Source organism: Rhinopithecus roxellana, chromosome 1 (assembly GCF_007565055.1).
Source record: "Rhinopithecus roxellana isolate Shanxi Qingling chromosome 1, ASM756505v1, whole genome shotgun sequence".
NCBI classification, from domain to species: domain Eukaryota; kingdom Metazoa; phylum Chordata; class Mammalia; order Primates; family Cercopithecidae; genus Rhinopithecus; species Rhinopithecus roxellana.
This window is the reverse complement of record NC_044549.1, coordinates 33,462,507-33,486,359: the sequence shown is the minus strand read 5'-3', so window position 1 is coordinate 33,486,359 and position 23,853 is coordinate 33,462,507. Positions and strand designations below refer to the sequence as shown.

General features: G+C 38.4%; 2 protein-coding genes across 7 annotated transcripts in view; one reads left to right on the top strand and one right to left on the bottom strand.

Annotated features, from left to right (window-relative positions):
• Nucleotides 1–777: 777 nt before the first annotated feature.
• SLC35A5 (solute carrier family 35 member A5) lies at nt 778–22,246 on the bottom strand. 5 transcript variants are annotated; one of them, XM_010361043.2, is made up of 7 exons: nt 21,925–22,188; nt 20,653–20,801; nt 15,935–16,033; nt 14,146–14,276; nt 10,839–10,906; nt 3,573–4,353; nt 778–2,248 (listed from the first exon to the last, which is right to left on the bottom strand). In XM_010361043.2, the coding sequence occupies exons 2-7, from the start codon at nt 20,780–20,782 to the stop codon at nt 2,183–2,185; spliced, it is 1,275 nt and encodes a 424-aa protein (XP_010359345.1). In that variant the 5' UTR covers nt 20,783–20,801; nt 21,925–22,188; the 3' UTR covers nt 778–2,182. The 5 variants fall into 5 exon arrangements, with proteins under 5 accessions (XP_010359345.1, XP_030796889.1, XP_030796883.1 ...); XM_030941029.1 differs by having other exon boundaries at nt 4,193–4,353; XM_030941023.1 differs by lacking the exon at nt 14,146–14,276 and having other exon boundaries at nt 21,925–22,153.
• The window catches only part of ATG3 (autophagy related 3), a 28,216-nt gene continuing 26,596 nt past the window's right edge, over nt 22,234–23,853 (top strand). Inside the window, exon 1 of one of the 2 annotated variants that reach the window (XM_010361044.1) lies at nt 22,234–22,736. In XM_010361044.1, coding sequence (XP_010359346.1) covers nt 22,665–22,736 — 72 coding nt within the window. In that variant the 5' untranslated portion in view covers nt 22,234–22,664. The remainder of the gene's footprint in view (nt 22,737–23,853) is intronic. The other variant, XM_030941040.1, reaches the window with a different exon arrangement.

Genomic DNA, 23,853 nt, shown 5'->3' with positions numbered 1-23,853 from the left:
TTCTGAATTATTTCAGTTAGGATAATGGCTTCCAGCTGCATCCATGTTGTTGTAAAGCACATGGTTTCACTATTTTTTATGGCTGCAAAGTATTCCATGGTGTATATGTACCACATTTTCTTATTCCAGGCACTACTGATGGACACTTAGGTTGAGTCCACAATTTTGTTACTGTGAATACTGCTGTGATAAACATACCAGTGGGATGTCTTTTTGATAAAATGATTTATTTTCCTTTGGGTAGATACTCAATACAGGGATTGCTGGGTCGAATAGAACTTAACATTTTTAGTTCCAGCACATGATCTTGTGCTCTCACACTCTTTCTCTCCCTCTCTCTTGTTAAGTGGCAAGTTAACATAAGTAAACTTAACTTTGTGCAAAAAATGCTTTCCAAAGAGGAAGGTGAGGAACAAAAATAATTGTAAATAAGAAAATCAATCTCCATGCACTACTGAAATCTGCTATTTATGTATTCTGCATGTGATACCTTTGTAAAAAAAAATTTTTGTTTTATAAGATTAAAATGTTTTGTATGCCACATTTCCTAAAAAGGTCCTGCTGTACCTCATTTCCCTTACCTTTAAAATAAATTGCCATAATAGATATAATCTTCCTATTTCACATAACTGATAAAAATGCCTTTGTTATTCTTAGAAGTTAAGATCTACTTAAAGAGAAAGTTTTAAAAGTTCTGTGGGTTTTTGTCTCACTCTATTTTTTAAGATTAAAAGTACTCCACATCACACCCTATATGACAGAGTGGCAACACAAGACAGGTTTAATAACTATTTTAATTACAAATTTCCACCAATTCTTGTCAGTCATATTATTGTGGATATCACAAATGAATGTATAACAGTATTACCTCATATTCATCTGCATGAAACTTAGGAGAAATGTTTAAGTTTCTGAGAACGACACCATAAAGCTCATATTTACAGTATGGTAGTCTGTAAACATACAGGCCTGCCAGTTAAAGCCCACTCTTCTATCATTACCCGGCTGCATGACCCTGAGCAAGTCACTTTTGTTTGCTCATTTTTAAAATAATCTATCACCTGACTTCTCTATCTACGAGAGTTAACTGGCTGCATGCAAAATACCATGAAAAATACCATGCACTTTTAAGTGTGAAGTAGCACTGTAAAGTGACTTATATATTACTGGTCTTTCTATTTTTAGAGTAATAATATTCATATATCAGTAAAAGTTAACATGTGTTTACTAAGTGATCCTTTTGAAAGGATCCCTTTAAAAGCTCCTAGGCATCAGCTTTACTGACAAGCTGGTATGATTCTGAAGCCAGCGTCTCAACTCTTGGAAAGATATGCAATAGTCACAGCTTGAATTAGTAACCAATAAAATAAAATGCCCTCTTATTCTCCAAAATGTAATAATTCAAGAGTAATGACGTCAAGATTTTTCTCCTCAAACTGAGGCGAAAAATGCCCCATCATGGCTTGTTTAAATGACTTAAAATACAAGTGGTAGCTATGGTGAGTAGGGAACCAATATTTAAAACATCAAAAGATTATTACAAAAATCAAATTTCTCATGAATTTCTAAAAATTAAAATTTTGAGATTTTGTGTCTGAGATTTTTGTTTCTTCAGCAAAATATTTAGCACATACTACATCATCCCAAATCTATGGTATGGCCAGGTATTTAGGTCCTTCAACCAACATTTTTAGAAAGGGTCCCATTGCTCTTTACTCGCAAAATGACTATCTCTAGGGCCTCAAAATTCAAGAGACAACCTAGATAATCAAAACATTAAAAAAGGGAAGACTTTGGCATGTAAACTAGAACTACATAATTGTGAATATCTGGCAAACTGATCGCTATGTGTATATATGAGCTATAGCTAACATGATTATTACAAGTTTTTTGGAAACTTGAAGGCCAAGGAAAATAATCTGCAAATATATCTTGCTGATTTATCAAGTACGAGATGTTACTGAATTCTTCATATTGTTACTTCTGTATCAGTTCTTTAGAATTTCCTAGCCTTTGGGTACTCTAAGCCTTGGATGGAACCATTTAGGGAGTAGCCAGATATATGCAAAGAATATTAGGATTTAGAAACATTTCTGGTTTATCAAAGTGAAAAGATAAATATTACAAATACTGAAAATGTGAAAATAAGGTTCAAGAGAGCTGCCAACTATGTGGGTACCAGTTAGAAAGTATCTTCATCTGACTCATCACTCTTGGGTTTGGTAAGTCTTTCTAGTTCTTCTCCATCCTAAAAGGAAACATGAAATCAGTAATTAGAACAAAACTGGAAAGGTAGCATTTTTAAAGATTACTAAGGGGAAACCTTACTAACAAGTCATTGGTCTTACCTTATTAAGCTATAGATATAACCTGGTCAAATTAAATAAAAACGTTCTTGGAAAGTTAACTATATAAGTATGAGAGGGTAAAAAAGTGAAGGGCACTCGCACTCAGTACTCAAAATTTCAAAGCTAACATGAGCAAAGTGAGGAGCACCACCTGCTGGTAGGCCTTCATAGGCCTTGTTATCTATATATATTTTCTTTTACTTAAAAATTACAGCAAATGGCATTATCAGTTGTTGGAAAAGAATACAGGACTTCTGGATATACACTCTGGCTAAGAGCAGGGTATCTGAAACTCAAGATCCTATTTTTTTCATCTTTAGAATCTGTTGAATCACAACAGAGGCATTACACCCAGGGAAGCTCTGCCATGAATGTTATTAAGCAATAGATTATTTTTCCCAAAGAGTGAAATGTTCATTGTATAAAATATTTCATATTTTGTGTGTTCAAGAAAATTTTAAATCTAAAGCTAGATGTCTACTTCACTTATTTAAACATATATTTAACTCCTTAATTGAATCTTCAAAGAGATCATCAATTTGCCACTAAAATGATTGACAGAGCCTTCCAAAACAATTGCAAGCAACTGGGAGATATTCGGAATAATTGCATAAGCATTTTTCTAGAAAATATTTTCCTCCTACTTGCCTTGCAAGGATCCTTTTGAAAACTACCTTGCTAATGAAATAAACAAACCCTGCTCTTCTGGTATACTGGCTTATGAATAACTACAGGGAGGACTGAGGAGCCAGGTTTTCTATTCAACAAGACTTACTAATATGAAAGACCAACTTCTCTCACAAATGAGCTTATTTTCCTAACTATGGTGGAAAAGAAACAGCAAGGGACTTGGAGTCAGACATAGGTATACCAGTTCTTTCATTTATTATCTGTAAACCATTTTGCCTGTTTCTTCACTTGTAAAATGATGGAGACAGTACAAGACAACCTGTGAGGTACCTTCCAGGTGTGTAATTCTATAGTATTCTATGAAATAACACATAAGGTCCTTGAGATTGACTTATACTTTTTCTCTACACCTGACAGCACTGATCATGAGCCCTTGCAAACATCAGGAGTCCAAAGAATGTTTGTTGATTCAGTTTTAAAAGTCAGAGATCCAAATTCTTTGATAAATCAGTACTGATTTTATTTTTTTCCTTGAATTAACTATGCTTTAAATTTGAGAAGAACAAGCAAAAAAGAGCACCCTCACAAACTTACCCCACTGGAACGCTCCCAAAGATTGCCACTTAGATCTCGGATCCTTTCTTGCCTAGGTGCGTATTCTGGACCTTGAGGCTTGCTGGCATTATAAATAAATATAGAGAGAAGGACTGATGGGGCTTCCAAGAGAAATTCCAGGGAGGGTCTGAAGTCAAAGACCAGGACAGACACTGTTGTGATAATGACAGTGGTAACTTGGGCCATCAAGACATGGAACATGTTATCCAGGAACTTCAGAATGAAAGCCACTGAAAGGCCCTGGAATGCAGTTACAAAAATAAGGGCTACTGAAAATGCATTGTGGCCATAAAAAAATCCACAGTTCTTAATCTGATCACGGTTACTCCTCTGAAGGCCCAGAGTCAGCCCATTAAACAGAATGCCAAAGAAATAGAGTTTGCTGTTCTGTATGAAGATGCTTTCAGAGAGCTGGTTCCCTTCCTTCAATATCTTTTCATTATAAATACTAGCCATTGAAGAAATAAAACACTGGACTATAATAAGAACATGGCCCATGCCAACACGGATGTGACTGAAAACCCTGGCTGTGGTGTTCCATTTAGCTTCAGGAAAAGTCCATTCCTTTGCTGTACAATTGTCTTTTCTGGGACACTCACTTCTGAAAAGAAGGCAGGAATTGGACGGGCTGAAGAAGGCATCATGATGAAATCCATGTCCTGTCAAGTTGTGCTGTAAAGTTTTAGTCCCGGCAGTCAAGGCCACAATAGACAAAAATAAAATCAGGAGGGAAGCCCACTGGATCCAGTTTAGACGCCTCCTGTTCAAAGATGAAAAACAAGATTTTACTACTGTTTTCCCCCCATATCAAGAGTTTCTACTGAAAACTCAGGCACTTGAGTATTTGGTTGAATAAACTGGTCCCAGTTTTTGTTAGCATTTCCTACCATTCAAGTTCAGAGAAAACCTGTTGGTGCCTGTCTCTCAAATTTAATGTTTTAATTCATTTTTATAACACCTATCCCTTAAGGTTGCTCAAGTCATTTCCCCTCTGTGTAGGTCTTTCTAACCTACAAGTTTAACATGGCCTCCTTTCTACCTCTAGAGCTGATCTTGGACCTCTAGCACAATAACTTTTATCATACTATAAAGTTACAGCAGAGATTCTCAACCTGGTTTCCCAGAACCAGAAAGAATGTAGATGAGCTTCAGAAATCTTGTGCGTAGATGAATTTCTCCCTATGCAGGAGATCCTGCAAAGTTTTGTCAAATCTTTAAAGGTGTCCATAACCCAAAAAAGATTTAAAGGAGAAGGTCAGCTCTAGATCCATGGCCTTATCATACAGCATTAAACAGCAAACTGCTGGCTGACAAGCCAAAGAAAAATGTTATTTTGGGCAGTATTTCAGTTTACAAAGTCCTAACAATCTTTTATTTATTTTCCTTAGCAACAAACTTGTGATATATAAAGGATATGTACTATTGTTATTCCATTTTGCTGATTCATTCTATTCAACAGATGTTTAACAAGCAGCTACTACGTGCCAGGCAAGCTGGGGAGATAAAGATGATTTATCTCCATGTTCAAGGAATTTATGCTTTAATAGTGAGAAAACAATGAAACTAAATGATCTCAGTATGTGTGAAAAGTGATTAATGGGACAACTGGAGTATACTGAGGAACACTAGAATCTGTAAATAGTCAGGTATTGTTTCAAAGAGGAAATGACACTTGAGCTAAAAGATAAAAAATAAATTAAAGTTTATCACGTGAAAAAGGAGTTGGTGATATATCCAGGTAGAGGGAAGAGTCTATGCAAAGGCAACAAGAACATACAATGTTGACAAAGAAAAGAGGAATATCTCACTCTCATTGGCATTGTCAGGAGGCCTCTTGGGGGAACAAAATCTTGATGTTTGAAGATCAGTTCGTTAGGCAAAGAAGGGGAACACCAAGAAAAAAAGAGGAACATAAAAAATGCAGAAGTGTAAAGCAACAGGTGGGAACCAGAAGTTATGAGAATTTGTATAACATTGGAGCATTTATTGAGCACCTACCATGCACTTAGGCATTCCTGCTCTAAGGGAGGAAACAGTTAACCTAACAGATTTCCCTAAGGTCATGTACTTAAAGACTAAGGAAGGAATCGGATCCATGGTTTTATATGTCTTCCTTCTGCATCATCATACCTCCTAAGTATAATTCTAAGTTTCCAGGATGCACATATAGGAAGTTGTACGCATATAAAGCTTCATGCTCTGAAACTGCTAAATGCACAGACTAGCCTAGATAGCAGCATACCTGTGCACACTATTATATGCTTTCTCATACGTAAGTAATTTTCAAATAGCCAGATCTAGAACTTACTGATGTGGTTAGTGCAGTCTTATGTCATCAGGTGAGAAACTGTAAACTAATCACTTAAATTTCTGAAGGTGCAGCTGGTACACATTAAGTAGCAGAAAACAAATAGAATGACCATAGAGATAAAAAATGGGTGTCCATTTTACAAAAAAATTCTACAATTGATTATTGCAAATCGCATACAAGTGAGGCAATGATATAATCTACAGTTCCTTTAAAAGTTTTCTAGCAGCTACACATTTGTCACTAATATTGATATTAAGAAAAAAGAAATCCTTAAGCTAAACAATACCTTCTGTAAACAATTACTCATTCAAGGTAATGCTCTAAGGAATGTAAAATTTATTAAGGATTAAGCTAAAAATTAAAAATGGTAGATTTTCAGGAAAGAAAATAAAGCTTAACAAATTACCCTGTAAAGTCAGCTGACTATCTGAAATGACAACTGAGTCTGCATGACTGAATTCGTTCTTCAGTTTAACTGATACAGAACAGTGGAAGCTCACTCCACTCATCTCTCCACTGCCTGTAAAACATAGTAATGAATGCTCAGAGCTGAATGCCTGTGGCTAGAAGGCTACTCTTCCTGAGGGCCTCTGCTCCCAAGTGAATTGTTTGCTCACAGAATCTCTGTTCCTAAACATGTTTTTGCCAGGTGACCTCACTGTTGTCACTACATAAAGATTACACAAATGATAAACTATGAGTAAAAGACAAGAAGCTGTTTTTATGAAAACTAAGTTGAACACTTTGGGAAGATTAAGGGAAAGTAAATCATTCAGAAGATAAAAAGCTGTTTTCTAATAACATACAGGTGAGCTAAGGAACTTCAATCAGTAACATACTCAAAGGAGGGGCTTTAGCTCAGCATTAGAAGAATGATGAATACATGTATATTGACATACTCTAAGTTAAAATAAATTGTTTATTTTCTATATATACTTACGTATATGATTCACAACTATAAGTTTTCCTAGCAACTAAGCAATAGGTTCAAATTGTGTCAGATAAAAGCACTTCTATATTTGGTAAACTAATGCAGGGTATTGAAGACAATTAAATGGAAAGACTCACAAAATTGTTTTCTCCAGAAACTGTACAAAGCACATTTCTTAGTAGCACAGAGAGAGTGACAAGGGACAGATTTATAATGAGAAATCAAAGAGAAAATTTATCAAGTGAATGAATGATTCTGGAGAATTGCTTGTACTACCACTGACTGGCACTTTTCTTTGTTCTTATGTTGTTTCAGACAGTAACTAAACTTTCCCTTTACTTCCTACACATCCACCATGTTTCAAAATGTATTTTTAATTAATTTTTTACCATACCCTCTCTTTGAGGAAATCAGAGAAACTTATGTACATTTTTTAGGTAAAAATAAGTGCTGGTCTTGGTTATCTTTTGTCTCCAATCTCAATGTTTAGGTTGGTGTCATTTCCCAAAGCGAAAGCAAATAAGATTATACAACTTTGCTTAGGTTACAAGCAAACCAGGGAAGCAGGCTGCAAGGCATAATGCCTGTTACCAGTTTCTACCACGAACCAGTGGCTTCTACTTCAAAGAAAAATCCATACATTCACACAAAGTTTGAATCCTTGGAAAACAACATGCTAATAATTTAATATTGTCTTTTATGAGAATGCCTTTAGGTATTTTATTCTTTTTAGAAAAGACAATAGGATATTTAGACAATATTTTTCTTTTTCCCACTTTCAAATTCCTCCAAGTAATCCTTGCAGTAGTTACCAGACTTACTTTGCCCGCTTTTGTAGCTTTATATTCTTTTCAAGAATTTTTTAAATTATTATTTAATTTTGTTTTTTTTCTTTAAAAAAATTTTTTTTTAATTATTTTATTTTGTAGCCTTGTATTCTTTACCTATATGGGAAAGGTATTTGATAGTTCTGCTACAATCAAGTATAAGACAACAGATTTAATATTCTAAATGAAAAGTGGCAAACAAAGAATATGTGATAGAACTATTAAGCTGCTACTCCTAGGTCAAAACTTAATCACAAAGGGCAAAAAGACCATCAAATGATTCACAAAGAGTAAATTAAATAGGGAAAACCAACGCAAACCACCAACTCCAAAAAGATCCAAATAGAACAAAGTTAAGTTGACTTCAAAATGTAATAAAAGCATATACATCAATGAGATATTTTTCAGCTTTAAAAAACAGAAGGAAATCCTGTCACGTGCTACATGGATGAACCATGAAGACAATATGCTAAACTAAGTGAAATAAGCCAGTCACAAAAAGACAAATACTGTATGATTCTATTCATATGAGGAATCTAAAGTAGTCAAATTCATAGAAACAGAGAGTGAAATGGTAGTTATCAGGGGTTAGGGTGAGGCAGGGAAAGGAGAGTTGTTTAATGGACTTAGACTTTCAAATTCGTAAGGTGAAAAAGTTCAACATCTACTTCACAACAACATGAATATACTTAACACTACTAAACTGTGTGCTTAAAACTTGTTAAGATGGGCCGGATGCGGTGGCTCATGCCTGTAATCCCAACACTTTCGGAGGCTGAGGCAGGTGGATCACAAGGTCAGAAGATTGAGACCATCTTGGCCAACATGGTGAAACCCCGTCTCTACTATAATACAAAAAATTAGCTGGGCGTGGTAGCATGTGCCTGTAATACCAGCTACTTGGGAGGCTGAGACAGGGGAATTGCTTGAACTTGGGAGGTGGAGGTTGCAGTGAGCTGATATCGCGCCACTGTGCTCCAGCCTGGCAACAGAGCAAGACTCTGTGCCCACTCCCCCCAAAAAAATTAAGATGGCAAAATTTTTTTTTTCTTTTTATACCACAATTAGAAAAAAGAGTTAAAAAATGTAATAAGGCCAGGCGCAGTGGCTCGCACCTGTAATCCCAGCACTTTGGGAGGCCAAGGTGGGTGGATCACCTGAGGTCAGGAGTTTGAGACCAGCCTGGCCAAAATGGTGAAACTCTGTCTCTACTAAAAATACAAAAATTAGCTGGGCGTGGTGGTGTGCGCCTGTAGTCGCAGCTACTCGGGAGGCTGAGGCACAAGAATTGCTTGACCACAAGAAGAGGAGGTTGCAATGAGCCAAGATGGTGGCACTGCACTCCAGCCCGGGTGACAGCCCGGGCACTCTGTGTCAAAAAATTTTAAAAAGTAATAAAATACTTAAAAGACATTCTCATAAAAGACAACATTAGATTATTAGCATGCTGCTTTCCAAGGATTCAAAACAGAGAGATGTCAACAACAAAGCAAATATATGTCTAAGAATCAATATTATTCCTCTGAAAATAAGAAAGTATGTAGAAATGTTTTTGAACTTTAATTCATACCAGAGTTAGTTATTATTAAAATTAGCAAAATGTAATCAATATTATAATTAGTATTAAAAGCAAATATTTAATAAAACTTAATTTAAACTTAGAATGAACTTCCTTAATACAAAGAGTTAAATGCCTAAAAAGTTAACAAGGAATACTTACTATAGGATAGAACTACAGCTACTGGCCAATTTCAAGTCAGGCAATACATACTTTTAGTCTTTAGTAAATTCAGTTTTAAACTGATGTAATTTTGATATAATATTTTTATATTATACAACTTCAGTATAATACCATCGTTACTCATTAAAAGTAAACGACAAACACTTTGAAAACACATGTTTTTGAGACCTGCACTCCCTTATTAAATAGTGATCCTTTTATCATCTTGGAATATGGAAATGGTCTTGGAACCATTCTATTTATCTTCACAGAAGTGCATCTCTCATCTATCACAGGAATCAATACACAAATATTATTGCTTGCATACATTTTCTCAAAAGTCAACTTTTTATACTACAAAGTGAGATTCAAATTGATTTCAAAGACTTCAAAATGTTTTTGGAATATCATTTTTAACTTGCTAAAGAATTATTTTCACAATTCACAAATAAATTGAAAAACAGATATGTAGAACAAACTTCGATGAACTCTAACATTTAAACTGGGCTAAATGTAATGTTCATTTTCCTTATCTCTCACATTAGCTATCAAATTAAATGTTTCCTCAGGGTAAAACAAAATTTATCAGGAATCTTATATAATTTATATATTAAATGTATCACGGACTCAACAAATTAAATCTTTGTACCAAGTCAGTCACCCTTTCATATACTCAAATTATGAAAGAACACACTATCAGCACACTGAGAATCAATAAATCAAAAAGATAATGTAAAATTACAAAAATGCAACAAATTTAGTAAGAAATTAATTTTATTTAATCATCATCATTAAGTAAGAAATTAAACTGAAGTATGCAGATCCTGTATCATCTTCCTGCCTCAGGACACTCTGCCTTTTGCTTTGAAGAGAGCTTAATTTACTTAAAAATGTACTATCCAATGGTCCTCTTGGAGATAGTAAAAATTGGTGATAATATTTTTAAAAGTTTAAAAACCTATCCTTCTTAACGGTAATTTTGACTAGATTTTTCACACAAACCCTGTGCTAATTAGTGCATAAATCACGTCCTCATCTCAAATAGTTTAATAAAAAACTGGCCATTATCTATCATCTCCAAACTCCAAATTACAAATATATTAACCATCTTAGGAACCATTTGCTTCCCTATTAGTGCAGAAAGATTTTGCATAAAAAGCTCATTAATTCTTTGTTGAAAATCTGGCACTAAATATGAAAATACTAATTATAACACAGTTAATTATCTTATTTTTAAGAAGCTCAAGACATTTGCATTCATCTGATCACAGAGGATTTAGATGGACTAGCACTGGAGTTGCTTTCTACATGGCTTAAACATGCCCAATACACAAAGCCAATTAGGAACAAAATCCTGGCTTTGGGATTCTGAGGGCTCAGTGTTCTGAGTGTATCATTTGAAATCGGGCTGTGTTATTTTAAAGTATGATATATGTTTTCACAGCAAGTTACTTACTTCAGCACTATCCTGAATAGAAGAGCTGTTGTTATAATGCTAAAATTTGAGAAGATAACAGCCATGGCCTAGAAAGAAAGAGAAGATAGAGTTACAATCCAAACAAAGTACTGACCTCAGAAATGTCCTAGCTTGGCAGTTCACCTGACAACAAAAGCTTTTTGGTCAAAAAACAGAGGGGTTATTAAGGTAGCAATTTCACCTGAGGATTAAATTCCAGTTTTGTCGCTTGTCAAATTCATGTAGATGTGATCAAATTATTGTCCAGGCATTGCCTGTGAAAATAATCTTTATATACAGATCTGAAATTACTTACAAATTCCAAAGGTTTAGGTCTAGAAATGACAGTTACTATGCTTATGAAGCCTACTTTTCAAAGTTCTCAAAGTGCCTTACGGATTTTTAACACTGTTTCTATGGTCACATAGAAGGCAGGTACTGTTTGGCCCATTAATATAGTAAGAAAATTGAAGTATAGATTTTTTTAAGCATCTTTACCATTCTAAGAACCGTTATGTATCGATTTTCCTGGTTGAACTGCAGTAACTCAATACCAAACTCATACTCGACAGTCCTGGGCACTGATTCAAGTTGTTCTAAACACTTAGAAATGTATCAGCCAGATTTTAAAACCATTTGTTTTTATGAATTCAGTCCTATTTCACACATGAGAGTATTAATCTGAACGTGTATACATTATGCTCAGAAAGCATGAAATTCCATCATTGCTGCCCATAATCAGATGTGACAATAGTAATAATTTTTTAACGCAAATCTTAGGATGTACTTCACCCTGCCTTCCTGCTTGCTATCACTTTAAGGTGATTAAACCCCAAAAGATATTAACAGTCACATATACCCACTAATTAAAACAAACGTGGCTAATATGCAGCTAAATTAAACATAAGAGTAAACTCAATTAAAAATGGCAACAACTCCAAGAATATAACATTGTTGTTTTCCTACTGAATTCTCATGGGAACCATCATTTTAAGGTTTTCTCAGTGTACTTCTCTGTAGAAAAATGCCTGTGAACCCATAGTTAGGAGATGACTAAGAGGAGAAGAGGAAAGTGGCTGCGAAGTGTGGAAATAGTGGCCTTGATCAATCACAATAAGGGCAATGCAAAAGTGCCTAACCATGCAGCCTGACTGGCTTGATGAATTCTGAAAATTCTGAAAACTCTTTCCATGCAAGAAGATAAAATAAATAAAACATCAGAGCTCTTTGCTCCAAACATTCCAAGCATCTCTATTTAATTCCTTCAATAGACTCAGGCACAGCAATACACAGAGTATGCATGTGCTTTATTCTGTAAGATATATGGTTGTACAAAATCAGGAAGGAAGAACAAAGCAATAAGCTGGAATAAAAATAAGGAAGTTGCCACTTTGCTTTGCTACTGGGGGACACAGAAAAGAGACACAAGTTTAGAGCGAATCTGTGATAAAATACAATAAAATTTATTTATTGAATTTGCATAATTATGTTGTTGGGGACAGCAACTCTCTAAGAATTTAGGAGAGAACAGATTCTAGATGGACTGGACACTTATTAGCAACATGCATTACAGAGTCAAAGAAAACTTCAGGTCATCAACTGGCCCAGTTTGCTGCCTTTGAACTAGTATATTATTATTATTATTATTATTATTAGTTTTATAGAAGGGGCAATTGAAACTTTAAGCAGTTGGGCCTGCCTAGTTACGCAGCTTCTAAATTGTGGAAAGTCAAACACCTGTTTTCTACTAAAATTCTTTATTTTTTTAATTTTTTTTTATTTTTGAGACAGAGTCTCGCTCTGTCGCCCAGGCTGGAGTGCAGTGGCCGGATCTCAGCTCACTGCAAGTTCTGCCTCCCGGGTTCCCGCTATTCTCCTGCCTCAGCCTCCCGAGTAGCTGGGACTACAGGCGCCTGTCACCACGCCCGGTTAGTTTTTTGTATTTTTTTTTTAGTAGAGACAGGGTTTCACCGTGTTAGCCAGGATGGTCTCGATCTCCTGACCTCGTGATCCGCCCGCCTCAGGCTCCCAAAGTGCTGGAATTACAGGCTTGAGGTACCGCACCCGGCCTCTACTAAAATTCTTGATAGGGTTTGGCGGTGTCCCACCCAAATCTCACCCTGAATTGTAATCCCCACATGTCAAGGGCCGGGCCACGTGGAGATAATTGAATCATGGCGGCAGTTTCCCCCATACTGTTCTCGTGGTAGTGAATAAGTCTCATGAGTTCCGATGGTTTTATAAATGGGAGTTCCCCAGCACAAGCTCTCCTGCCTGCTGCCATGTAAGACATGACTTTGCTCCTCTTTTGTGTTCCGCCATGATTGTGAGGCCCCCCCAGCCTTCTGGAACTGTGAGTCCATTAAACCTCTTTCCTTTATAAATTACCCAGTCTTGGGTGTGTGTATTTATTAGCAGTGTGAGAACAGGCTAATACAGTTCTGTATTGAGCCCCCCTTTTCACCCCACTCTAAAACTGATTTGCTTATATTTAAGAAATTTCACAGAGAAGACTGGTAGCAACAGAAATCCCATTTATAATCAAATGCCTAAATTTACTTTTTAAAGAAATTTAAAACACATTTTGGCAATAAAGGCAATAGCAATCTTCATTTTATAAAATATTACGGGGAAATATCCATGTGACCTATTGTGACCCAAACTGAGTAATAGGTGAAAGCAGAAAACCAAACTCGGATTACTAATGACTTTCTAAACTGACATAAAGGATGCCAAGAAAGATGAGAAGTATTTCCAGCATTATCAGTTATAGATGGCATTTCTAGTTGGGAAGACATGATCCCCACCCTTGAAGAACTTGTTGGTTAAATGATAGGACTAACAGAAAAGAAAACCATACAAATAAAATTCATACAAACTACACTAAAACAGGTGTAAGAAAGGTACATTGAGTGTGTAACTTTCTGAGTTAATCAGGGAAGTTTTCTTGGATGAGGTCCTGGATGCTGAGATGAATATTAGAGGTTAGTGGCCACAGGACGTCTCAGAAAATAGGTATACTAATTAGGGTTACATAAGAAGAGGTGGTTTTGGATTCCGTGGTCTAGGGAGAAACTCCCCCATGGTAGTCAGCCCAGTTTAATACAGTAATCTTGACCATTTAAGAGAATCTGGAATGCGTATTGATAATTCAGTACTCAGATAATTCTGGGGAAATCTCAGGAAGGCCAGTGAGGGCAATGAGGAACTAACAATGCCAACAAAAATGATAAAAAAAAAAAAATTAATTCTGGGATTTATTTCTCCATATCTTTTCAATGATAGTTTCTTTGTCATATTTACTTACTGGTTGAAGATAGGACAGGACATAGAAGACAATCAAGTTATCCAGGAAATAAAGAAAGGCAGGAATGGACCACTTCATGAAATTAGAGAATTCCTTCCAGGAAGCATATTTCAAATTTGTACTTTGATGATCTTAGAAAGAAATACAGTGTAAATAAATGACCTTGATGAGAATGCCCACGTTTTTAGAGAAATTCCTCTGCACTTGATTACTGATACAATTATTTAAAGGGAGCTTCATAAACGTGCCTCCGTAAGAGAATATTAGCCAAAAGTAATCAAAGACAATATAGAATTTCATTACTGTCTCTCTTCAACCCACCAGTTCATCACTGACAATCAGCAGCAACCTTAGGACTACTGGTTATCCTAATTCCCATTAATTTGAGATAACAGAAGTATTACTTAAGGCAACTCAGGATACATATGTGGTTTCACTTACTGCTATAAGAGCATAAGGTCAAGAGGGAGATCAACAAGTGAGAATAAGTAATTTAAAAAAAAAAAACAACAAAAAAAAAACCAAGCCTTCATACTGGAATTTTTGCCCCCGAGGGCAAATCAGGAAAGGGGGATACTAAATCGAAATTGATATATATGGAACTAGAGAAAGTTAACTTTTAGTAATCCTAGTCAGTTATTATTCCATCTCTAGGTTTCTAAAAACGTAGGCACTGTAGCAGAGAACGTAAAACAAAAAGAAAACAAAGGCAGTTTAAGGCCCTGCAAATCATGAGTTTTATGAGATTAAGAAAAGTAGTCACTAACTAGAAACTGCAAAGTTAGAAACCCTGGAGTATGAAAAGACATCTTGCTGGGCAAACACTTTAATGCTCTAAAGTTTATGTTTACCTCGTGTGAAGGTAGATAAAAAAGGCAGAGGGAGCGGAGGCGCAATAATTGGGGAACTAAGATGAAGAATTAATATACATTAAAGAGCATATACATTCCATGGAAGACTATATACTTTAAATTTGAGAAAGGAATTAAGTATCCCTATGTGATAGCTCAGAAAACTGGAGCTCAGAGAAAATAATCTGCCCCAGAACAGTCTCTGATGCCAGTGCACTATTCTACCTTCCCTGTAGGAAATGGGAACTATTTTGAAATATGATACATCTCAAGTTAGACGGCACATGATTTAGAAAATCTTTAATTTGAATAAAAACTAACGGCCGGGCGCGGTGGCTCAAGCCTGTAATCCCAGCACTTTGGGAGGCCGAGACGGGCGGATCACGAGGTCAGGAGATCGAGACCATCCTGGCTAACATGGTGAAACCCCGTCTCTACTAAAAAAAAAAAAAAAATACAAAAAACTAGCCGGGCGAGGTGGCGGGCGCCTGTAGTCCCAGCTACTTGGGAGGCTGAGGCAGGAGAATGGCGTAAACCCGGGAGGCGGAGCTTGCAGTGAGCTGAGATCCGGCCACTGCACTCCAGCCCGGGCGACAGAGCGAGACTCCGTCTCAAAAAAAAAAAAAAAAAAAAAAAAAAAAAAAAAAAAACTAACTTACTGCAACAACTATCAAAGAACAAGTAACAAGACAGAGTAATAGGAAGGGCATTAGGAAACATAAGTTGGTGTCCCAGCTCCTCCCCTTCCTATGCAGCTCTGCATAACACTTTCTCTTTCAGCTTGTTTCTCTACCTCTAAAACATACTTATGTTTGTATCTTAGCTTCTTCATATAAAATTTAATGGACTAAGCTAAATGATATAAAATGTTCCTTTCAGTTCTAACATTTTTGGTCTTGTGATTTTTAACAAGTATATAGCACCATTTCAAGACTTACCTTTCTTTATAACACAGACTGACACAAGCACACAGAAAACTAGCTTCACCAGCTCTGAGCACACATTCACAGTAGTTGGAAGATAATCATACTTGTTTTCTGAAATGTAACAGAAATGTTTTTTAACTATACATTTTATTCTATGTATGTTTATATACCGTATAACTTATAATTGTTTAAAAACTTAAAAGCTGGATTTACTACTGGCTATATTAAGTTTCTTCCAGTTGGCTTTGCTCCTTTGGATTTTTTAATCAATTCACCTAATGTATTAGCTATCCCTATCCCATTCGGCTTTTTATTATCCTTGAATTTGTTAAACATGCCTCTCATGTCTTCATCCAAGTTGCTAATAAATATGTTGAGGAGGCTAGGACTAAGGGCAAAGAACGCTCTGTGGCATGGCATTAGAGACTGCCTACTCAACTGACCATCAATCAATACCGACTCATCAGTTATAAACTGACCTGCTGAATTATTACTCAGCTCATAATTCTTCTTGTGATTTGTTTGCCTTGCTAAAATTGAGGTACATTCTGTCTATGACATTCCCTTAAGAGTCTTCCAATCTGTTTTATATCATCGTACACACGGAAAACATTAATATTTGTTTGGCACTCTGGGATAAATGGAAGAAGGAAACTATCTGAGGCAAGAGGCAACTGGCCTAGGGCTCTGCTACCTTTAGGGCCGAGAGGAAATACTTGGACACATCCAAACCCACTAATGAGTTGGAAAGCTACGTCCTAAATTGCAAATCAATAGAATTAGGAAGTGAGGTTTGGTTGGTATGACTTCATCTCAACTTTTACCCGTCTCTTCTAAATGCTTACAAACAACTTGCTTTACAATTTTGCCAAGGATAAACATAAACTTTATTGGGTACTATTTTCAGGAATGCATTTTCCCCACTTTTGAAAATATTTGCTTGCTTCTCTCAGTCACATTAAACCAAAATTGGCCAAGAGTAGGGGAAAAAAAACCAAGTGGACACTGTCTATCCAGAACACTTTCTTCCTCTCTTCTGTGGTTTCCCTTGACCTTCTCAAACTAATCAGAATCAATTCTCCATTCATCTCTGTTCTTATAGCACTACCTCTAAACCTCTATGGCACTGCTTGTCACATTGGAAGTGTGTGGAATGAAATGGAATGGAAGATCCTTACAAGAAATGGACCATGTTTGTCACCTTCATATACCTGGCACTTAGTAGGCACTTAATAAATGTTCGCCTGAATTTAAATATCTGCCTGTTCAACTTACCCCATCATTCAAAGCACAGTCAAAACATCTCCTTTTTCTCAGTTAAATGCTAGACTTAACTCACACTCTGTTGTCCTCTAATGATACTTCTCATGATCCATCACGATACACATAAGCCAACATGTGCACATAAGAAGGAGGGACTTTGGATTATAACTTTCAAACCCTTGTCACTGTTCTTTAGCTTGCTCTTGCTTTTCAGTGGTTTTCTTGCAGTCCTTTCATGGCCGATCCCAGACCATATGACAACATGGTATGTGACTTCCCTCCACACATCTCCTCCCCACACTAACATACCTTTCTACATGGCATTCATCCTCACTGGTTTCCCTTCAGCCCCAGAGGAAGGGGCCAAGGCCTGGCTACTCATCTAATCTCCCCTTTAAAACCTTCCCTTCAGGCCAGGTATGGTGGCTCATGCCTGTAATCCCAGCACTTTGGGAGGCCAAGGTGGGTGGCTCACTTGAGGTGAGGAGTTTTGAGACCAGCCTGGCCAACATGGTGAAACCACATCTCTACTAAAAACACAAAAAAAATAGCTGAGCATGGCGGCACATGCCTGTAATCTCAGCTACTCAGGAGGCTGAGGCAAGAGAATGCATGAACCCGGGAGGTGGAGGTTGCAGTGAGCCGAGATCACGCCAGTGCACTCCAGACAGAGCGAGACTCCATCTCAAAACAAAACAAACAAATCTTCCCTTCTCCTCAGATACTTGGCTCCATTTCCTTTGGCTTCAGTGTATACTTTTTTTTTTTTGAGATGGAGTCATGCCCTGTTGCCCAGGCTGGAGTGCGATGGCCTGATCTCAGCTGACTGCAAGCTCCGCCTCCCAGGTTCACGCCATTCTCCTGCCTCAGCCCGGCTAATTTTTTGTATTTTTAGTAGAGACGGGGTTTCACTGTGCTAGCTAGGATGGTCTTGATCTCCTGACCTCGTGATCCACCCGCCTTGGCCTCCCAAAGTGCTGGGATTATAGGCGTGAGCCACCATGCCCAGCCTAGTGTATCTTTATCTTCCTCTCTACTAACTGGCTTACTGCCCTTGGCCTACGAACATGCTCAAAACTCTCCCATCTGAAAAACAAAATATAAAATACTACACCCTCTAGCTACCATACCTTCTCCATCTCTCCCTGAGACAGTATCAACATTCTTTATGTGCCCTTTACTCACTTTCCATTCAGGTCTTATCTCCAAGTAATCTGATTTCTGAAACTAACTCCTCTCTGAGATTATCAAACATCTTCTCATTCTTAATTCTAAAGGGTATCCTTTAATCTTTAGCTTATCATGATGTCACAATTCTTTCTCAGTCTTCAAACTCTTTCTTTCCTTTCTATGAGTCATGTGCATTTAGTTATCCCATCTTGCTAACAATTTCTCCTTAATGCTTTTGAGCGTCCTCATGCCACTTAAATGCTGGCATTCCTCAGAATTTGGCCCTCTTTATTTTCTCATTCCCTCTCTCTGTTCCTTAAGTTTTAAATATCAATTTAACATTAATGTCCCCAAATCTATATTCTAGAACATTTAACTTACTGCCCAGTATAAAAATCCAAATGAAAACCTATCTCTTATTAATATAATTGGCATTTCCTTCATGTGCATGATATGCCAGACACTGCAGAAAACTGCAGTAAGGACATAGCTCCTGACCTCTTCAACTACATTCTTTTCAAACTCTGCCCAACCTACTCTTCCTCCTAATAGTCTCCGTCTCAGCTGAGAACATCATCAATCTACTCAGCATTCAAACCAGAAACCCTGGAGCTATACAATGTTCTCTCTTTTAATTTTCATATTTAATACATTCTCCAAATCCTGTCTTTTCTACGTTCTGAATACTTCTTATCTATCTTACTACTTCCAAAACACTAAGTTAGTCTTCATCACCTATGGCTTTAATTTGCAATAACCCCTTAACTGGCTATTGAGCTTCCTGTCTTTTCCACTGCCATCCAGTTACCACAACAGGCCCTCATTTTACCTTCCTATTTATAATCCTTTAAGTATCCTTTATCCCTCAGACTGGCCTACAGACTAAGGTCCTAGCTCCTTACCATGGAATATGAAGTCCTTAACAATCTCAGACTTACCAACCTCTCTCCAGTCAACCACTCCTTCTCTCGCTTCTGAGTCCTTAAACTTTTTTTTTTCTTTTTTTTTTTGAGACAGTTTTGCTCTGTTGCCCAGGCTGGAGTGCAGTGGCATGATCTCGCCTCACTGCAACCTCTGCCTCCTGGGTTCATTCTCCTGCTTGTCTCCCGAGTAGCTGGGATTATAGGCACACGCCAACACACCCAGCTAATTTTTTGTATTTCTAGTAGAGATGGGGTTTCACCATGTTGGCCAGCCTGGTCTCAAATTCCTGACCTCAAGTGATCTGCCCACCTTGGCCTCCCAAAGTGCTGGGATGACAGGCATGAGCCACTGCATCTGGCTACTAGTCCTTAAACTTTTTGCTTGGTAATTTCAAACTACATATCCTGCTTTTTCATGCCTCTGTTCCCTTTTACAGGCTGTTGCTTCTGTTTTGAATACCCTTGTTCACCTTGACTTCTAGTGGATTAACTGTCCCCTAATCAGAGAATTGTTCTCTGATCCATTTGAACTCCACATCATCCCCTACCAAACAGTATATATGGCTTTATCCTCTAGATAATCTCTGCATCTTCAGGATATATCAATTATTGCAGTTATTATAATGGATTTTCATGATGTGTTTACATTTATGTCTCTCCTAATAAACTAAGTCTTGAGGACAAGGTCTATATCTTATGCACTTTGAACCTGCTGCTAATACTTACACTAGTGCCTGGCAGATAAATGTTAACTGCAGTAGAGACTTAGGTACACATCTGACTCTCCAAGTAGACCATTAAAGGTCATGTCATGATTGTATGTATACTCACCTCAATAACTAGTAAGAAGTACTCAATACAGTTTTGTGGAATTAAAGTGTTTGCTTAAATCCTTACATAAAAAAAGATTTCTTAAATACATACTTATCAGAGCTTATAATTTATACTGTTGACACACTATCATTGCCCAACATAATGCTGACACTTTACCATTGATACCGTAATTACAATAGTAAGTACCTCACAAATGCCAAGTGACCAAACAAATATATCCTTCTACTTCAAAATAAGGTGCAATTACACATTTTGCTATAGGTCCAGAAACACCTGCTGATTGAAGCAACAGTCAAATGTTATGACTGGTTCTTCACCAAAGGGTTTGATTTTTGTATTTGATTGACTCACATTTCATCCAGTATCAAACATTTTTTCTTTTGAGGAATGCAAGGTTAAATAATCAATTTCAAACATGCTTTATCACTCACATGAAGCAAAAGGCATTATTATCTCCATGTTATATATAAGAAAACCAAAGACGAGAGAGATGTGTGATTAGATGGAAGTGCTCCATACATATACCCAGTCTTAACTTACCTTCATTGGCAGAATACTTCACCAGTAAGATGCGACTTGAGCTTAAAGCAATGAATATGGCACCTAGCAGGAACGTATACATTGTCGACAAGGAGCATATTATAGGATGACTACAGCACTGTTTTTCCATTCTACAGTTTTTTAATTGCCTTAAAGAGAAAAACACTTTCATGAACAACCTTGTTGGCAGACCCTAAACGCAAATACCATTGATTGTGAGAACAGAAAAGGAATTTTTAAAAAATGTCTGGCTATGACTATATCAGCACCAAGAAAGCTAAGGCGTACAGAAGAAACTATGAGAAGAGGAAAGTTAAAATCTGGTAAGAGGGAGTACTCTAGAGACAGAAAAGGTAGAACCAGATTAGACGTGCTGACAAAGACAGCAGATGAGCAAATGACACTTTACAACAGCAAAAAAGAATTCTTCAAAGCAATTTTAGCTTTTATTTTTAAATTTTATTTATGTATTTTGAGACAGAGTCTCGCTCTGTCACCAAGGCTAGATAGACTGCAACGGCACGGTCGTGGCTCACTGCAACCTCCACCTACAAGACTCAAGGCGATTCTCCTGCGTCAGCTCCAGAGTAGCTGGGACAACAGGCGCCCGCCACCACGCTCGGCTCATTTTTGTCTTTTTAGTAGAGACGGGGTTTCACTATGTTGGCCAGGCTGGTCTCGAACTCCTGCCCTCGTGATCCGCCCGCCTCTGCCTCCCAAAGTGCTGGATTACAGGCGTGAGCCACCGCGCTCGGCCTAGCTTTTACTTTTATTAGTAAATAATTTTGCTGTAAGATGAGACTTTCAGAATTGTATTTTCCTCCTCTTTTCCCTCTAAGGAAAAAGCTTATTAGGACAGACTTCATTACAATAACGACCAAAATGGAAATATCTGAAATACTGCTGTAAAGTTTTACTGAACTAGTGTTTGAAACGGAGGAGATCGTAGGAATCAATGAGTCTAAGGCCCTCTTTTAATAGGTTGAGGACACTAAACCCCAGGTTGGGTAAGTAACTTGCCCAAAGCCTCCCAGCGTACCGTAGGAATAGCGCACAGAGCCTGCGGGGAGGGGGGAGAAATGCCAATACTGACAGCCCAAGTGGGCGCAGACGTACAGTAGACCAATAAGACGCCTGCCCAACAGGAGGCAGCCAGGTTTCCCTTCACAGTCAGGGAATAACCCTCCAGTCACACATGCGCAATAGGGCTCTTATCTGGCGCACCCTCCCCTCAGACGCACGCGCAATTCCTTGCCCGCGGGGCGCGGTTACCTCCCTCAGAAGAGCTTTCAGTGGAAGAACACACATCCTAGAGCTGAGACAGTAACTGCCCGGCCCCGTAGTAGCAGCAGTAGCCTTTAGGGTCCATACGTGGAGAAGCTATAGTAGATACAGGCGAAAGAGCCTCTGCCTCTAAGCCGCCAATTGCGGAACAAAAACCAGAATTACGTCGGGACTGGGAAAAAGCGCACGCAACACCCATTGCGCAGGCGCGTTCAGTGTTAAGCTTACGGAAGGAGGGGAGAAGCCTCTTATCCTGCTCCAACCCAGCCTTTCTCAGGTCACGTGCCGGGAGAGTCCAGTGTCACGTGAGGCCCAGGTGGCGGCGCAGCTACGGCAAGAGAGTGAGAAGGAAGGGGAAGCCGGAAGGGGCGCGAGTGAAGCAAAGCGAGGAAAGGCAGCTCCCGAGAGGGCGAGGGGTGCGCCTGCGGCCGCTTATCGCCTCAGGTCTCCTCTCGGCCTGGCTGCCCTCCCTCGCGGCTGGGTGACAGCTGGGCCCGGTCCGTCGCGGGCTGCCTGGGGCTCAAGGATCGCGCACCCTGTCTTCGCTCGTGGTGCCTACCGCCCCGCCCCCTCGTCCCGCCCGTCCCGTCGCGTCCCGTCCCCTCGGGTGCTGCCAGCCGGGTGCTGATGCGAGTCGGTGGCAGCGAGGACATTTTCTAACTCCCCGGCCCCTGACCCGGCTGCACTTTCCATCCTGTCGGGGGGCCGGCGGCTACTCCGGCCCCAGGATGCAGAATGTGATTAATACGGTGAAGGGAAAGGCACTGGAAGTGGCTGAGTACCTGACCCCGGTCCTCAAGGTAAGCCAGGCCGGACTTGCCAGGGGCTGTCAGGCACATGCTCGACTCTTCAGGGACCGGTCGCCGCAGGAGTCCCCGCCGGTGTAGGAAGGCGGTAGGGCTCGGGATCCAGGGAAACGTGCAGCCCTCATCCGTAGTCTTAACCGGCTGTTCGTTAGGTCTTTCTGACCCCTCAGGGGTAAACTTGGAGGGACGCCCTGTGCGTGTTCCTGCCTTCGCCAGTCATAACTCTGCGCGATCGGGTACGTCGGGTTGGAAGGGTGTTTGGCGGCCGAGTAGATTGAAGATCGTTAAATCCAAAGACTGGATGTCTTTTAGCCTTTTTAAACAAGGATTTTGCTTCTCTTTTTAAAAAATGAATTCAGTGTTTGACATATGTCACTTTTCCTTTAAGTTTCATAGAAAGTTCGCTGTAGTGGGTAAGTTGTGACTGGGATCCCAACTCGTTTAGATTTCAGAGGAACGAGGTGAAATTGGCAACATTATCTCATTCGGTAACCTTGAACCAACCCATCTAACGAGCAAAACCTTTTTCCCGAGCTTTTCAGATAGCCGTAACTGATTATTAGTGATAACAAGGCACGGTTTGATCCTCGTGGCTGTATAATTTATTAAAATATGTTGGCAGCAGTACAGCATTTTTAAAGTAAAATATTGTGACACATTAGCTGTTACAGTAGTGACTGATTTTTTTTTATTTTCAAAAGTAAATTTCTACAACTGCCTTCAAGCTTCGCTTTTATAACCCTTTTGGAGTTGTGTTTTGTTGTAACTTCATTTTTGCTTTCTGAAAAGTGAGCAATAATAGTAAATGGGAAGTTCTTGCTTAGTTTTTTGTTTGTTTGTTTGTTTTTTTCTAGTTGTTTTTAAGCTTTCAGTTAGAATGTACCAATCTCAGTGTGGGGGTGAAATACCCTAATATGCTAAGAATAGTGGAGAGTTTTGCTTTGCTCCCTTTCCATGACAAAGGGAAATATTTGGTCTGTACTTTTTTAAATACGTTTTTGTAAAACTCCTTTTAAAAGAATAACTTATTGCAAGTAAGAAATAAACCAGCGATTATAAATGAGAATTTCAACTATTGCTTTGCTTACATTTGTTTACCGTGAAAGTCATT

Excerpts from the sequence above, each read along its gene's own strand:
- SLC35A5 (XM_010361043.2), bottom strand. The coding sequence starts at position 20,782 with ATGGAAAAACAGTGCTGTAGTCATCCTATAATATGCTCCTTGTCGACA. Across the intron at positions 16,034-20,652 it reads GAAGTATTCTGCCAATGAAG|AAAACAAGTATGATTATCTT; the intron begins GTAAGTTAAGAC and ends GTTACATTTCAG. Across the intron at positions 14,277-15,934 it reads AGTCTGTGTTATAAAGAAAG|ATCATCAAAGTACAAATTTG; the intron begins GTAAGTCTTGAA and ends TTTCTTTCTAAG.